Consider the following 17,657-nt stretch of genomic DNA (forward strand, 5'->3'; position numbering starts at 1 on the left):
CCTATAGGAGGGAGAACACCTAATACCAGTCCGAACTGTTAGATATGCGACCGTGTAGATATATTTATGAATAAATTTAAAAGAAACTTACCTTCGTTCTTTCACGATGAACTATTGAACTGTAGCATGGATATGGTATGCCTGGGCGAATAAGCCAGTTCGTAGTTATTTCTGCGTTCAGTCGTCGCAGAAATGCGTTTACTCTACATCAATAAGGCTCCATAATTACATACCAACTATAATATTCCATGGGAATTTATTTGATCATGTACAGCAACTGTCGGCGGGGAATCCCCAGAAGTCGTTCGACATTGATCCGGAAGCGAAGAACCATTTGTCACATAAACATGATAAAGGCGATAATATAAGTTGCTTGTCGATATACACTGGTTTCCTTTTACCACGGGCTAATAATCGTAGCCGGAAAAAAAATAGTTCTTCGCCGACAAATAACTAAGTTAATCGAAATCGAAAAAAGGATAGTTCTTTGCCGAAAAACTTAGTTTATCGACTTAATTTTAATATCGGACATATGTAAAGCCATCTGTCCCATAAAGGCGATAGACTCAGTAAAAGTAGGTACATTACTTGCATCGTTGTGGTTCTTAATACATCTGCGGCATTGTAATTATTCGATAAATATTAAACTCTTTCGACCTTTCTCTCATTAACGGAATACACTTTTCTTTTTCTTATGGCCATCTTCTCCGTTTCCACTCACCCTTCTCTTAGTCCAGTCATTTTAACTTTTCACTTGGAACAAATTGCAACAGAATTTATTCCAATGCAGAACATTTCTTTGATGTCCATAGAAGACCATACTAAAAGTCCCAGAAAATCCGAATAGGGGAAAGTGTTCTAATTTGCATAAACATAATGGTTAATTTTGGCCATATTCGCTCATTAAGTTTACGTAGCAGACGACGATAGTGTATACTATGTACTCAGACCCGATTACAAATCATATCAATTCCGGCCTCGATATACTATAAACATCGACTTCCTCAAACTATCACTATATCATAAATATCAGTAAGCAAAAATTTATACTACAAGAACATTGTTACTATTAACATTAAATGCATAAATTCGATTCTGTTTGGACTCTATTAATTGTTTAACATGAAAGGGTCTAGGCACGGAAACTATCATATGCTAGTCACGTGACATTGTACACCAAAATAATGACATTTACTGCTTGCTCGTTCAAGAGAAAAATAAGATGTAGCTATTAGACCTGCCACATCCTATCATACTACTATTAAACTATATACCGAAGTCACACTTTTTCCGTATTTTGCCAATTTATGGGAAAATCTGTCAATTTGGAGCCCCCGAGAGGGAAGGGGTCGATGCGCCGTATTTTGCCAATTTATGGGGAAATCTGTCAATTTGTAGTCCCTGAAGAGGGAAGGGTTGATGCGCTGATAAACTATTAACCTACTCATCTTTAAGTTTCAAATAATAAAAGTGACTTAACCATATAGCAGAAATGCCTTTTGCCTGAATAGGGGGGGGGGGGGTCAAACACTGCAATTTTGTTTTAAGAAAGAGGAAAAATAAGCACAAAAGGGTGGAGAGACTTCGGACCCCCTAAAGGATGTAGGCTTTGATGTGCCAGCACTTCTTTATTGTAGTTGATAGAGGAAAATCTACTTTTTTTATCTCCAAGTGGTTTTAAAACAATAAAAGTGGCTTACACTGTAGCAGAAACATCTTTTTGCCTCAATGAGGGCTCCGGATTTATAGATTTTTCCATAAATTGGCAAAATATGGAAAAGGGGTGATTGACTTTAGCAAACCCCGTAGGGGATAGACTTTGCTGTGCCAGACTTAGCTGATAGAAGTAAATCTACATTATTATCATTACTTTATTAATATTTCATTATTATTATTATTATTCATAATTATCATTATTACCTTTTTTATTATCATCAATATTATCATTATTACTATAATTATTATCAATATTTTTGTTTTTATTATCATCATCATTATTCTGTCATATCCTTGGACGGGTGTGTTTTTTCAGAGTTATTTCAACAGTAATCCGTCTGCTGCACGAGGGTTAATGTTATGGGGTTCATACCTGACCGGGGCTTCGGCTGATCTGGCTGCCTTCCCAACCCCTATCATGCATCTGAGTGGGGATCTAGATGGTCAACTTAGGATCACGAGAGTCGAAAAACCATTCAGATATGGTCGGCGTAACAGGAGGTGTGAGCGATAGCCCCATCTCCGGATTTTTTCCTTCAAAGAGTGAAATAAATGAGAAGGGGGTAAAAACAAGGAAACTAAGGAAGAACAAAGAGAAGTGTCATAAGAAGTGGGCTCGATGGTGTCTTTAGTATTCTATTCAGAAAAAAATGCCTTACTTTTATTTTATCTAGGTATGCCTTCTCCCCTCCCTCACGCCCCATAAAGGTTCCCTAGAACAACCAAGGTACTATTAAAGATTTTCATACACGTTTATTACAAAATAGTAAATCAATTGCCGCAAAAATAAATTGATCATTACAACTGATTTTCATTTTGATAATACATTGGCTATGATTCTATTATGCTTTTCACACTGCACTTTTTGTCCTAAATTGGTGGGGCTAAGGGGGGGGGGGGGGTCTTAGCCCCATTAATTTCCCGGGGTTAAGCTTAGCCCACTTCGTTTTCACACTACGTTTTAGCAAAGTGGGCTAGCACGGTAAATAGTACGGTACTATCTGGCCCTGCAAAAAGGCAGGGTTAGCCAGCTTATTGTGGTGCTAGCACCACAATCGCGGTGCTAAGACATGCAGTGTGAAAACGAAACAGGGCTAAGGAAAGTGGGGCTAAGCATTAACCAATCACAGAAGTCGAATTGCACGTTAATCACGCTCTGTATGGTAAAATCATCAGTATTCATGAGCTGAGGGATAGTCTGGCGTTAAGGCATTAACCACGGTTGAGCAGATAGTATGGGGTTAAGAAAGACAGAAAACGCTGATTGGAAAGATCGTCTTCAATGGGCTGCTGTCAGCTCAGCTGCTCACTGCTCGTGGTGTGACGTCACTCAGCTGGAGCTCGCCAGAGGACGGACGAAGGCAGAAATATGCCATGAAAATAAGTCATTTTTGAGAGCTGATTTCTGCAAACTCTAATCACTATTTTAAAAAGTGAAGTAATATATCTGATAAGTAATACTTCCCCTTTACAATGATGACCACACTTTAATACCTTCACTGTAATTTTCTATTTAACGAAAGTTCGTTGACCTTTGACATTTCCGGTCATAACTTTTTAACGGGAGGTCAAGAGTATATAGTTGTGTTCAATTTTTCGTTCAGTATAACAAGACAAACAATTTGATGTGGCACTCTACAGAATAGAGCCAATTAAAAAATTGACCCTTATTGACCTTATGTTGACCCCTAACATGGTCAAGATGACCATTAGAAATTTGTCACCAAGTTGAAAGTTGTTCCTTGTGATTTCACCAATCACATGAAAGTGAAAAATCAGACTTAGCCAATTTTTCGAAGTAGCCGGTAAATCATGATATATGCTGCCTGACTGTACTGGATTTCCAGGGGGTGCTGCCTATTGAAAATAACACACGCAGCATCCCAAGGACAATTTTGGGGGTGCTTCAGCAGGGCCATGGTTATGCTATATCCACCCACTAATTTCAGTGTTCGAGCTGCGATGCACCAGACTTCTTAAAAACTGCGCAATTTCAAGTCGTAGATTGCGAAGTTGCTGATGCCCCATGAGGAATGACCAACACAACATAAACGTTTAATGAGTGTGGGCATTGTTACAAAACTTTGGTTCTCCTTAAGCTTCGTAAACAAGTCTTCAGCAAAAAAAACTAAAGACAAAGTCATTACCATAATTATAGTATAGTGCCTTTAATCTAGTTAATTTCTTTTTATTTCATGGAGGCGTCATAGCAAGGGCTCCGGAACGTTTTTGAAAGTGGGGGGGGGGGGGGAGCTGGTCATGAAAAAAAATCACAATTTGATGATTATTTTTACGTTTATGTACACGGCTTTTGAAAAAAATGCGGCAGCCCCCCTCCCCGTTCATTACGATTTTCAAAGTGACATCTTCCATACGCAGATTACGTTTTGAAAAAGCACTAATCTGAGCGCAGAGACAAGTATAGGGCTAATACACACAAACTCCAGTTCATCAGTCAAAAACTGCTCAGTTTTATCTTGCGAAGCAAAAGTACATGGTTTTAATGTAGCTGTAGGTCTTACACTTGATGTAGATGCCGATTATTAAAATTTGTGAAGAAAAAATACATTTTGAGATGAAAAAAGCTTGTTTTTCCGCTTGGGATTCGGTTCTTTGTTATTCACACATATTTTCGCGTGTTATATGAACGGCGCGGTGTAAGCAGAAGACAGGGAGAGGTCCTGTACGAAGGGCCTACTTCAAGACGCAAAATAACCATTTTTCCCTTCGTACAATCCAAAAGTACATCCCTAAAATGAATAATCATATACTATTGATTATTCATGTGAAAAATATAGCAATTTGGGAAACCTCCCCATAGGTACCAAAGCAATATTCAGACACCATATCAATTGACAAAATCTGCCTCTTGTCTATTCAGAATAGTGCATTCTGGTTGGTTATTTTTTTTTTTTTTGGGGGGGGGATATACGTCAGTGCGTGAACATTTAATGAACATTCATCACTACTACTATCTGGATGTGATTTGTGTGATTAAAAACATCGGAGTCGGAGAAAGAAACAAAAACTGTACAAAAAGTGTCGTATCCTTAATTATTTTTATTTGCATTTTAGACCTATAGCCCTATCCCTTAAGTTAGGTATAACTAACCGCTATTGTATTGCGTGTGTATTTGAGTTTTTGTCAGACGTGTATCAATCAGATATGATTATTTACGTCTGGGACCGACCTTTAACGTCACCATCCGAAAGACGTGATCAGGGATCGAACCTCGAACCTCTGCATCAATTTGTAACTTCCCCACAGCTTGGAATACAGGCGCACGCCACAACGCCCAGTTGCTGTACGACAGATTATTTATGTACCGTATTCGCGGTAATTTAGAAAAGTTAAGTGTTTCTTACTCTGTTCATGCAGATGAGATTACTTGCACGCATCGTCTGCTTGGTCGCCGACGTTCAAATAGTAATAGTTACAAAATTACGTAAAAAGTCAATCAGTCGATCGATCCAGTGAATATCTAACACACGTCTTTGCATTCATGAATTGCATGCTAGGCTATGCGACCGGTATACGGTCGGGCTGCGCCCCGGTGTGGCGTGCCTAGGCTTTTTCCCGCTGCGCTGGCATTTTGATGTCGCTCTCCCGCTACGAATAGCCGCTCCGAGCACCGCGGCTAGCTAATATGCATATGAATAATGAACCGACCCCGCCGCTATGCTCTCTGATGTGCTAATACTTGTGAACAAATGAGGTCAACGCGTGGTAGGGAAAGGTCAACATGTGATAGGTTAATGAATATTTATCATGGCACGGTCAGTTACGGGTTTTCATTGGCTGTATGTTAATGAAAATGTTAATGAAAAATAATACCTCATTATTAAAGTATTTGTCCGCCGATGCGTGTGCACTTTTTGTAATGTTCCGCGGCACCTGATAGTGAAGTGGTTCTAGCTCCCGTTTATTTATTAGTCAGTGGGCAATGGGTTCAAATCCTGCTCTGGGTGACTATTTTATCCGGCAAAAAAATTAACCATATTCTGCTGCGATCATCCCAGGTGAGGTAAATGGCAACTTCGAAACGCGGTGCCGGGAAACTACCGTGTGGTGGAACCAGTGGAATTATGCACTTTTATAGGGACTTTTGTTCAGCAGGATTCAAGCACAGTTAATTATAACCACCATTACTATCAATATTATTACTATTGTTATCATCTTGTACTGCTTAACATCTAATAGGTAATAAGTGATTTCATGTCGTATAACATGGATTTGAACAAGGGCACAACGTTTCAGAACTTACAAGCTCGCCATTTTGAAACAAAATTGAAGATGGCGCCACTTTCTACATTCAAGGATATCGAATGGAACGGGGAAGCTTCACCGTGGATCACAGATGCACAGGTAAATATCTGACCTACCGTGCATGTGTGACGGTGTGTGTGTGTATGTGGAGGGGGATGTGAGTAGGGTCTAGTTAATGTGAATAAATTATGGAGCTTTGTGAGTGCAAATCACTGATCTCTCCAATAACTGGATATGCTTTGTTTGAAGCCCGCGAGTTCTATTGTCCGGCTTAACATTTCCCCCAAAAGGAATTCATGTGCATTGGAGCGATATGCTAGCTTTCTGCATACTGAAGCTCTCATTGCTTTACATACAAAACATTTATATATTTAAGGTGCCAGAATCCTCAATTTTCTTACATGCATGGTACTTTCCCAGTACATTTCGGAAACATAACTTTGAAGGGGTTGGTGTTTTTCTCACCTAACATGCCTGAGGAAGAATGGATGAAATCCTTGACTTGTCTAGGGGTATTTTGGAAGCATTGCCAAATAGCATCTTAGGGATGGAGCGAGGACTTTCTAGGTAATGCAGGCTTATAACATTGGGATTGAACCCCCCTTATGTTTCAAGAACAAGTCCAACCCAAAAGAAAGTTAATTTGAATAACTAATAGAGAAAACTCAAAACAAGCATTACACTGAAAATTTCATCGCTTAAGTGAAACTTTGAAATGTCATAACTTTCATATTTTACTTCCGATTTTGATTAGATCTTCAGCATTATTGTGTGTTTTTTCTCTCTATTCAAATCATCTTTTCCGTGAGGTGGACTCGCCCTTTAAGAGTGTCTCTCCCTCCGTCACACCCACCCTCTTCAATTATCCTCTCCCCGAGTTTGTTCATAGCATGACGGCGGGGGGGGGGGGGGGTTCTGTCCCCCCTAAATTTCAGGTGGCGGACGAACCCCTCCATAAAAGTTATGTTGATAACCTTTTTTTTTGTTTGCTTGTCAATTATGATTCCTGCGCCCCCCCCCCCCTCAATTCAGGTGGACCCCCTAAAATGCTGTTGTCAGAATTCTGGTTGATAACCTTTTTTTTTGCTTGTCAAATTATTTCTTTTGTTTTGCATCCCCCCCCCCCCCCGTGAAGAACTCGTATATTCCATCATCAAGGACTGGAATTCTCTACCCCCCCCCCCCCCGACATCCAATCAATCTCAGTCTCTAATAATTTTAGAACACGGGCAACTATTTACTTTCGTCACTAAGACTTAAGAAAAAATGAGAAACAAAGTGCGCACTCCCAGTTCCACCTCGGGTGGTTTCTCTAATAGGGACGTTGAGGAGTATTATCAAGAAGAAGGAGGAGTATGAATTTCAGGTGGACCCCACCCCCTCCCCTAAATTTTTTGGCTTCCGCCGCCAATGGTTCATAGTTAAATCTGCCATTCCATTCTTGCACAATATCGCTCCTGCTGTAAACTCTGTCTCCAACCCTTCACAACTACACCCTCACACACACACTCGTCTCATTTTTTCTTCAAACATCAGTTTGAAGGTAGACCCCAATCTTAAATTAAAAATTCTAATGCAGCAATTGAGAAAAGTAGACATTTCAAATGGAAAATCTCAATTGAAAAACATGATTATAGATAACATCTACACTCCACGTGGAAAATGCCAGTGAATGCCGTGAACGCTATCTATTTAATTTTGGCTTCTTGGGGGGAACTCGGCGTGCTGAGGTACATGTACAACTTCCGGTGCTTCAACACGGAATAGGCCAATCAGCGTTATTGTTCCCATCCAGTTAGTGGAGAGATCAGTGGTGCAAATGAGCAAATGCAAATTGTCCCATTCGTTGTTCGCCGGTATATACGCGAATAGAATCAGTGACGTCGGTCGAAGCATGGGATTCTGATTCGCTCAATTATCTGCACAAATGGGGTAGTTCCAACCATACCGGCAGAAACGAATTCATGAAAAGCTGCGAGCATCTGAATCGGTAGACTAGCATGTCAGGGTTAATCATGGTAATAAAGGAACGCTTTTAGCACCTTCAGCATCTAGGTGGATGTGCGCTATATAAATACCATATTTTCAATCATATCTCCATATCAACATTTGGAGGTGTCGTGGCCGAGTGGTCTAAGGCGCCTGCCTATACATGAAAAGTCCAGGGTTCCATCTCCGTCCGTGCACCTATATGCCCGTTAGGCATTTAATCGACAATGCTCTTTTAACCTTCATTCAGATAAATGGAAATGCCTTATGCGTTCACTTGTTGAAAAAAGTTATATCGTAATTTATAAAGCATGTCTCAACTTTCGAAATTTCAATTTTTCAGGAATTTGTTGCTGCCTTCCCCAAGAACCTTACAACATCAGTGACTATCTACAACATTGGGTATACCGACCAACGTCCATTTGAAAAATCCAAGCCTTCTGTGTTAATAGACGACGAGGAAGTGGTCAACATAATCACAACGTCAAATGTCGAATTTCCATTTAACCCTATCGACATCTCGGCCTTCATGAACTCGGCCAACGAGATCGCTGGAAAGATGAAAAGTCAGAAGGCCATCATGCGGATTGTTAAAGGAGATGGATATGGGGACAGCGCCACCTGTCGGGCGATCAATGAAGTAAGTCCGAAACGAGGGAACTCTTTCTAATATTACTTGCGCGCAGAATTACGTCACTGCTTTGCGGTAACCTTCAGCTTAGTGTATAAACGATGAATTCATCATGAGAGTGGGACGAAATGATTTAGAAAAAAAAAAAAATCCCGTTATAGTTTGCAGTAATACATGAAATGACAATGTGATTAAAAACATGATATATTTCGTTTATGTGAAATTCAAAAATAAAGAGTCAGTATTTAAGTTAAAACGAGATTCTGAAATGTGTGATTTTTTTTTATTCATTTATTCATGTATTTATTTATTTATTCATTCTCCACTCGTGGGCTGGATGGTCCTCTTCAGCCACAGGCTGTTCCGTCTACTGAGGGGTCTAGTGGACACGTCTGAAAAATACAAACATACATTGTACAAACAAATACATATATAAGATAAAACATAAATCAATCCTACAAGGTCAGGTACGACTACAAAATTACAACTTACAAAAATTACAAAATGGGATGGAGGATAGGGGGGGGGGGCATGCAGTAAGGGGAAATTGTAAGAGGTGTTCAGATAATGTGGTCCTAAGCTTTACCTTAAAGGTAGTAAGATAAGTGTCAGGAGGGATCAACGATATTAACTTGTTCCATTATAGCTTTCCGCCTTGAAACAAGAAACGTCTTATGCCATTCAGTTTTAGGGCAGTTCAAAACCAGTTGATCATTTCCGGACCGTGTTTTGTATCTAGGTTTATGGAAAACAAATAAATTGCTAAGATATGGTGGCTCGACCATGAAAATACGAATTCTTGAAACTGTAGCCCGGTTGTATTTTTACTTTTGATAAAGGAATAATTAATCTGTATGTCGATTCCAATGTCATACCGCTACTATTGAAATTTCGTAAATGGTGAGTTAATTTTAGGGGGTAAAACGTGTAGTAATCCAAACATAAAAATCAAAATGAGAAATTAACCAGTAATACAGTCGAAAAGAAAATAAAATCCCAGCTCGTTCGATAATATAAAGGGACCGGCACTCAACCGTCTTCCACGTGAAAGGTTGATTAACAAATTACCCCAGATTTATTGAAAAAAGGAATTTGATCCCTTGTATAATGCAAATAAGTTATATTACAGGGGATTTTTTTTATCACCAGGAACGGATCAAGAAGTTTTCAAGGATGGGGGGGGGGGGCATTTTGAAAAGGAAAAATCTTACCAAAGAAAGGTCATCACTTGCGTATGCATGACTATAACCTATTTTTTGTGCCTGTCAAAGGGGGCGGGGGTGTACGTGCCGGATGTGTTTCTATATGTATCTGCCACTTGTTTTTGTACAAATAAATTTGGTGATATTATACCCGAAAAACATGCATGTTTGCTTTATGCCAAATATGAGGGATACCTAGCTTATGAAAAATCATAAAGTAAATGCCAATTTAACTCTTGTTAAGTTATTAATAATCAGGCTTTTTTTCACATATTTGTTTGAAAAGGAAGCCTACCGATCTGCTTATTACGCCCTCCCAGAAAAAGTCCGATCGCAATACGATTCGAAAGGTAATAAGATGATTTTCAGCGATGATGTGAACGCAACTATTATCTACGAATGGGTCCATTCCCACTACGTGACGTATGAAACGCAAGGAAACGGATCACTCGAGGTTCTTGCAATTACAGCCTTTTTTTCACTCCTAGAAAAAAGGTGCGAATATGAACTTTTTATGCCATATTTGGAACATTCGAGAAAAAGGGGTTCCTAAAATAATCTTTACGTGCCAAAGAACATTAAGTGGTTTTATATCCCCCTCCCCGTATAGTTGCTGTTAATAGTAAAATACAGGCTTTTAGGGAACATTTATGCCGTTTTCAATAACTCATGATATTTTGGTCCGTACCAGGCGCGCACTAAAACAGTCCGCACCAAGCGATAAAAAATGCTTTCAGTGACTATAGCAGAGCCGCGCCACTTTTACGATCACCCATTCAAAAACTCGGGCACGTAAGGGCAAACTGTCATGGTAACTGAACACGCCATATACAGAGCGGAAGTGCTCCGTATTCGCTGAATATTCGCGCGGTAAATTTGACGTACACGCGATGCGGAGGCACGACCAGAAATTGTGTGACCTTTGACCGTGTGAGGAATTTTGGCCGGGGCCTGGTGCTGCTATCCGTTCATAAACTCTTTGGTCGGCGCCTGGTGCGGGCCTGGCGCTGGTCTGGTGCTGATAAAAGCAGCACCAAAATAGCCCGGGCCTGGCGCGGACTATTTTGGCCCGCGCCATTCATAAACTCAAAATTTTACGACTTAGCCCGGGCCTGGCCCGGGCCAGCGAGTTACTGAAAGGGGTATTAATGTTTCCAAATACGAGCATAGAACCCCTTATAAATCATTTTATCTCAGGGTGCATAAAAGGAAAATTTCCCCTATCGTGTATTTAACCTTTGATGTTTACTTGAAATTTTTACGCAGCAGATCCTTTGCATGACACTCGATAATCTTTGAATGTCGGTCCTTTCGCAATATTTCTTTCGTTTCTCTTATTTCGTTGCTTTCATTCCTTTCGTAGGTAACTTCCACTTCACTCTACGCAGATGAGGATGTTAGTTCTTTCTATCTTTCTTTTGCTTACACTTGTCCCCATTCCCCTCTGTTTTGTTGTGATATTAAGCATTTGAAAGACCGTATTGGACGTATGGTAACAGCTCAACAGTTCACAGTAAAAAACGAAGTTTTGTTAAAAATCTTTATGAGGGTTGACTATTCCTCTACATTAGAAGTGTATTAAACAATGGTGATTAATCTGTAGTGAATTTCTACAAACTTTAGTCATTGATTGTCGTACGAATAGTAATAATAAGCGATAAGCATGGATGTAGAATAAAAAACATAATTGATGAACGATAACAAAAGCGTAACTTTCCCAGCAATTTTGTGATCAATATGTGATATAGCCTATCTAGGGAGCCGGCGCATTGGACGTTTGTTACAGATTTTTATTGTATCTCAATCACCACCTTGAAATATCTTTGTAATGATGATAACAATTCGTCTTCAGAATAATCGGACCTTTCTCACGGAAAACTCGTACCGTTATTGGAATGAAACGCAACTGGAATTCATCTCCGAAGAATTCGTGATTGTGATTAGTGTTCGTGATTCCAGTTTTGTTTCACAAGTAATAAAAAAATCGTCATTAGAATTATTTTTCACTGAATTCACTAATCAAATAAGGATTTTTTTTTCAATCGTGTGAAAGAGCGGTATGAGGTAATTTTAGCACGCCCGCCGTGTGAATTTAAAACTATATTAAAGCAAATAATAAAAATATATTCGTCGAATTATTTTTTTTCTCTCCCTCTCTCTCTTTTCGGGGAGGGGGGGGGGGTTAAGTACCAAAAGTAATTCGAGTACACATTACGAGCCTTCAGAGCAAAGTTGCATAGAGACATTCTTAAAACATTTTCAAACGGCGAGGAGGCTAGGTCAATATTCACGAAAATTTTATATTTTTGGCGGGAATTATGCTTGGTTCTTGGTGTAATCTAGCTGTTTTACTCCCAAGAGTTATTTACAAATAATTCAGGCTGGATCATCACTACTTAATTGGAATGTGACATGTCGCAAACGTCCGGAATTCATCCTCAATGAAACGACGGTCAAGCGAGCGTAGCGACGAAGAATGCACGATGAGTTTTATAGTCTCAGTATTATTGTCCGAAGACAGTATTGCAAATATTATGATCAAATGAAGCAAGCAATGACACTAAGTGTAATTTCGCTCTCAAATGTGTACTTATCTGGTTTGAATTATAAAAAAAAATCATCGAAATAAAAGTTATCGAAGCACAAACAAAATTGTTATGTTTCAGCACATAATTTATGAAGAATTAGTCATGCATAAACAGTAGATTATATTGCTGCATATAGGAAAAATAATCAAAGGGATGGTCCAGGTTGGAAATATTTTTATCTTACTAAATATAATAAAACTCACAGAGCAAAATGCTGAAAATTTGATCAAAATCGGATAACAAATAACAAAGTTATTGAATTTTAAAGATTTGTATTATTCCGGTGAAACACTTGTAGGCATGTCCTTATAAATATTCATTAGGTGGGCTGATGATGTCATATCTTCACTTGTTCTTTTGTACTTTATTATACGAGATTAGGTTTATTCAAAAAAAATCTACCAAGAACTAAATCAATTGGATTAACAGCTGATTAAGTGCATTAGTTATTTATTGCCGCAACTTATTTCATCATAATGGAGACATCAATTACACATGTATGAAAAAAATGATTTATCTATGATTTCCTGTAATAACATGATGCACATCATTTGTATAGCTCCATATATCTATCAAAGACATTCAAAGGCGCATTGGAGGAGCCAGCCAATCTAGGTCGCCTACAAGGGCGCGCACACAGAACTGTGACTCGCAGGTCTCTCCTCCAGATAACTGGTTGAGGGAATGCAGATGGACCACTACATTAAGGTTTTTCCCTACTCTTATTCGAATAGTGCAGTAGGTTCTTAACGTGCAAAGGTGATTTTCCTTTACACGGGGCCTCCATTTAACGTCCTATCCGAGGGACAGAGTGTTTTCCACTGTAACATAGACTGTATCTATGAAACGGAGGAGAGACGTTTACACACAACGCACTTGCTTCAGTCATCCGCCCGGGGTGGACTCGAACCCACGAACATAAGAAAGAAGAAAGTGAGGATGTGACATCATCAGCCCACCTAATGTATTTTCATGACGATGTGCATATAACTGTGTTTTTTTTACAAATATTGCTTAACTTTAAAACTCAATAAGTTCGTTTATTTGTTATCCGATTTTGATGAAGTTTTCAGCATTTTGCTCTAGGAATTTTACGATATTTTTTTAGATATAAATATTTTCAGCTCGAACCATCCCTTTAAAAAGCAATGTCTGAAATAATTGAATTTGATGAGTTAATTTGTTGTTGCAAAACGTATAAGAGTTCATTCAACTATGAGGTGTATTACCTTCAAAGGAAACGATAGACCATTCTGTTTTCAATTTTGTTCACGATGGACAGATGATACAAAGGAAATATAAGTTATTTAAATGTTTTCTTTTCGTACAATAGTTGAATATTTCAAATGTCAAACATTGGCATATATATTAATTATCTGCTCTTCATAACACAACTCTTAAACAAAAGCAAGAAATAATTTTATCACATTTTCCTGCAAATTATTCTGGACATCGTGTTTAAAGGCTACCATCTAAGATGTAAAATGTCAAAATACTGCAAAGACATAGATGGTAGTTATTCACTTCATCATATTTTTAATTATTGATTTGTCAGTTAAGGAGTAAAAGGACTTAGGGAGATTACCCAAAGAAGCTCACAGATTTTTTTTTTTTACAGATAGACCCTTAATCATTTGATGAATTGAGTTGATGCAAAATCAACTGAATGTACAAAATCCTGTTAATAAAAATAGGTGAGGCTATTCTGGTAGATCACCCCAGGGGTGCCTGAGGATCTTGTCCATTTGGAGAAATCTTGCAAAATATCAACAGGTGCCTCACCCCACCCCCGTCAATTAAAGGTTAACAATGAAAGTGAAATTAGGAATAACTTTGGCTTCTTGCTTATATGCAATATAAAGTAATTTCTATTTCAGGTACTGGTACTTCAATCACATGAACAGCAGCAGGAGCAAGAACAGCAGCAACCACACAGGAGATGTAACGACTGCATCGACCAACAACATCTGCAGGAGATGCAAAAACCACTCAGAGCATCATCAGCAAAAATCAACAGCAGCAGCAGCAGCACTTAAGAAATGAATCTAATTGAAACTCCTGCACAAATGCCAATGAGGAAACAGTTTTCAGACATTATTCATTTACAAAATGAGACATCATTTATTCATTATTTTACAGGATAAAGAAAAAGTTTTTTTTTAAGTGTAAATTTGCAGGAACACAATGCATGTTCCCTATGTATCTATTTATTGAAATAAATTTAAATTTAAACAGGATAAATGATGTTTCAATAAATATCTACTTTCTGTCAATGAGTAAAAATACCTGCAATATCTTTTAATTTTCTATTTAAAATGACAAAAACCAATTTATCAAATAAAAATCATCAAAAAATTGACCAATAAGGCTGCTTAGGCCCTCAAAAATAGATTAGTCGGAAAATAGAAGACCACTGAAAACATTTTTAGAATTAGTTGGTGGTTTCCACAAATTTGTCGCTGATTTCTGTGACAAATTTTCATGAAATGGAATTTAGTCGGAGAAAACCTCTGACTAATTGTTTGATGAAACACCCCCTGGGATAATTGCCAGTAATCCAGTCATTTTTGGTATTTTGATGAAATAGCTGTTTCTGCCGCAATATTTGACGCAGCTATTTGAACTGCGTCAAATATTGCCGCAGAAAAAATGTCATTTGCCGCAGAAAGTATCTGCGGCAATATTTTTGACGCAGTTCAAATAGCTGCGTCAAATATTGCCGCAGAAATTGTCATTTGCCGCGAAAGTATCTGCGGCAAAGTTTTATGAAACGGAAACTTGACGCTGTTTTTAAATTTGCCGCAGAAACACAGATTTGCCTCTGCGGCAAATGTTTATGAAACGGGCCCATGGTCTTGTAAATTGAACCAGACGTGGTAGAGATTTGTGACAGAAGTGGCTCTCCATAATTAAAGCGAGACCTCAGACCAGGGTTCCGTAACACAAAGCATAATGATTGATCGTACTTTTGTTTTTTTTTATTGATTGTACATTGTAGTCAATGCAATTAATCGAGAAAATTTGTACTACGATCAATGTTAAGCTTTTTGTAAACGGGCTCCAGAATTTGAAATAAACCACAGTTCGGAATACGGGCTATTAGGCACAATACGAAGTATGCACAAGTAAATAAAAAGAAATTGGTCAGGAAATATATCTACATTTTTATTATCATTGTAACATGCATAATATAATTTTCTGTTTTTCAACATGACATTGAACAATTTACAATTCCATAGCATTTTCCAGAAGCTCTATTTACCTTTGGCCCAAGTTCAAATTGTGCTTACTCAAAGCGCAGAAGAAGCAACCACCTAGTAAAAATTACAGTATTATATAAAGAACAAGTGTTACTTGAACCATGGACCCACTAGAGATGCTGGAACATCGTCATCTAAACATCAAACAAAAAGCACGATATCTGTGAAATATTAAAATTTATGTTCATATTCCAAGTAAGTATATCATTAAAACTTGAGTAAATGATATATGATGACGTATAAGGGCAAGACACAAATATGTCCATATAAATTTCAATAAAGACTTTAATGACACAGCAAGAGCACAATCATCCAGCTATCATCGCATTTCTATATCACGACACCGAAGCCCGAAACGTCTTAGGGGATATTGCAAGAAAATATCTGCGATCAATTACAAATATTCTGAAATTTTACAATTGATAGATCAATTTTAATTGTAGCAATAAATAGTTTGCCGATATGAAAATAAACATATTCACCAAAAACAATTACTTTTAATCATCACGGACTTTATGTAAATATAATTGGGAGGAAAAATGCTGATCACATGGATGTTTACACCAAAGAAAGAAATAGAACATCTATCACTTTCATTGCATTGACGCCATCAATTGCGACAATGCCTTGTTGTTCCGTATTCCGCCGTGTTCTGTCGTTTCTTCTTCCACAAAATCCCATTCGTTTAACACGTGGTTCTTGTGAGCCCTGCCCAGGCTCCGTCTCTTATCTAAATTCTCCCAAATTTGGTACTCATGTTGTCCATGACCCATTGCTATGCACCTTTTATTTCATTTTTCAAAATCACTCACGCATGACCGTGCAGGCGCCATTTTGTCCATTTCAAGTCCATTTACATACCATTCTTTATTCTTTCATATCTCCGTTATCCTGCATGCTACAGACTTCTAACAAATTGCTATAGAAAGGCAAAGAGTGCTCTATCACGTGCGACCATGACCTGCCCTTAAAATGACATCATCATGCCCTATATTCAAATCCAAAATAGTCTTCCTTCAAAAACTTCACATTTATCTAAATGTTAAGTAAAAAACGCAAACTGGCCTTACCTTTAGTTTATGTGTTCATTTTGATCTCATATTTACAGTAATTGTTCATTCCATTATATCATACATCATGTACATGCTAGTCAGTTTTTACGAATCAATTATTTTCCGTTTTCCCACTAATATCTGAACAAGCGGAATGCCTCTGGCCGTCTCACCTGCATCACGCGATTCAACATAGCAGCAGTGCTGACTTTGAAAACTACTATAACTCGCACAAGATGTTCAGTGATACTTGGTTACTCTTGTGTCCAAGTTTTATGAACTAGACCAACATACTTTCAAAGTTATGATGGTAATTCAACAAAAAAAAAAAATTCGGCCAAAGTCTATTAACCCTAAATGACTTTTGACCTTGATCATGTGACCTGAAACTTGCACAGGATGTTCAGTGATACTTGATTAATCTTATGTCCAAGTTTCATGAATCAGATCCAAAAACTTTGAAAGTTTTGATTGTAATTCAATAGATACCCCCAAATCGGCCAAAGTTCATTGACCTTGATCATGTGACGTGAAACTCATGCGGTATGTTTGGTGATACTTGATTAATTTTATGTCCAAGTTTAATGACCTAGGTCCATATATTTCCTAAGTTATGATGACATTTAAAAAACTTAACCTCAGGTTAAGATTTTGATGTTGATTCCCCCAACATGGTATAAGTTCATTGACCCTAAATAACCTTTGACCTTGGTCATGTGACATGAAACTCTAAGAGGATGTTCAGTAATACTTGATTAACCTTATGGCCAGGTTTCATGAATTAGGCCCATATACCTTTTAAGTTTCATTTCAAAGCTTAAGCTCAGGTTAAGATTTGATGTTGACGCCGCCGCCACCGTCGGAAAAGCGGCGCCTATAGTCTCACTCTGCTATGCAGGTGAGACAAAAATGATATGGATGGAAAAATCCGTACCTTTTCTTGGATATGGTT

The 17,657-nt window shown here is 38.2% G+C and overlaps 2 protein-coding genes across 2 annotated transcripts in view; one reads left to right on the forward strand and one right to left on the reverse strand.

Moving 5' to 3' along the window:
* LOC121419546 overlaps positions 1 to 527 on the reverse strand; it is a 29,743-nt gene extending 29,216 nt beyond the window's left edge. Inside the window, exon 1 of the mRNA XM_041614002.1 lies at positions 92 to 527. The gene's annotated coding sequence lies outside the window, so the exon portion shown is untranslated. The remainder of the gene's footprint in view (positions 1 to 91) is intronic.
* Positions 528 to 5,839: 5,312 nt separating this feature from the next.
* Positions 5,840 to 15,778, forward strand: LOC121420120. Its single transcript, XM_041614655.1, has 3 exons — positions 5,840 to 6,082; positions 8,316 to 8,612; positions 14,271 to 15,778. Exons 1-3 carry the CDS (start codon positions 5,933 to 5,935, stop codon positions 14,427 to 14,429), a joined length of 606 nt encoding a protein of 201 aa, XP_041470589.1. The 5' UTR covers positions 5,840 to 5,932; the 3' UTR covers positions 14,430 to 15,778.
* The last annotated feature ends 1,879 nt before the right edge of the window (positions 15,779 to 17,657 follow it).

The sequence above is a fragment of the Lytechinus variegatus genome, chromosome 8 (genome assembly GCF_018143015.1).
Source record: "Lytechinus variegatus isolate NC3 chromosome 8, Lvar_3.0, whole genome shotgun sequence".
Classification (NCBI taxonomy): Eukaryota; Metazoa; Echinodermata; class Echinoidea; order Temnopleuroida; family Toxopneustidae; genus Lytechinus; species Lytechinus variegatus.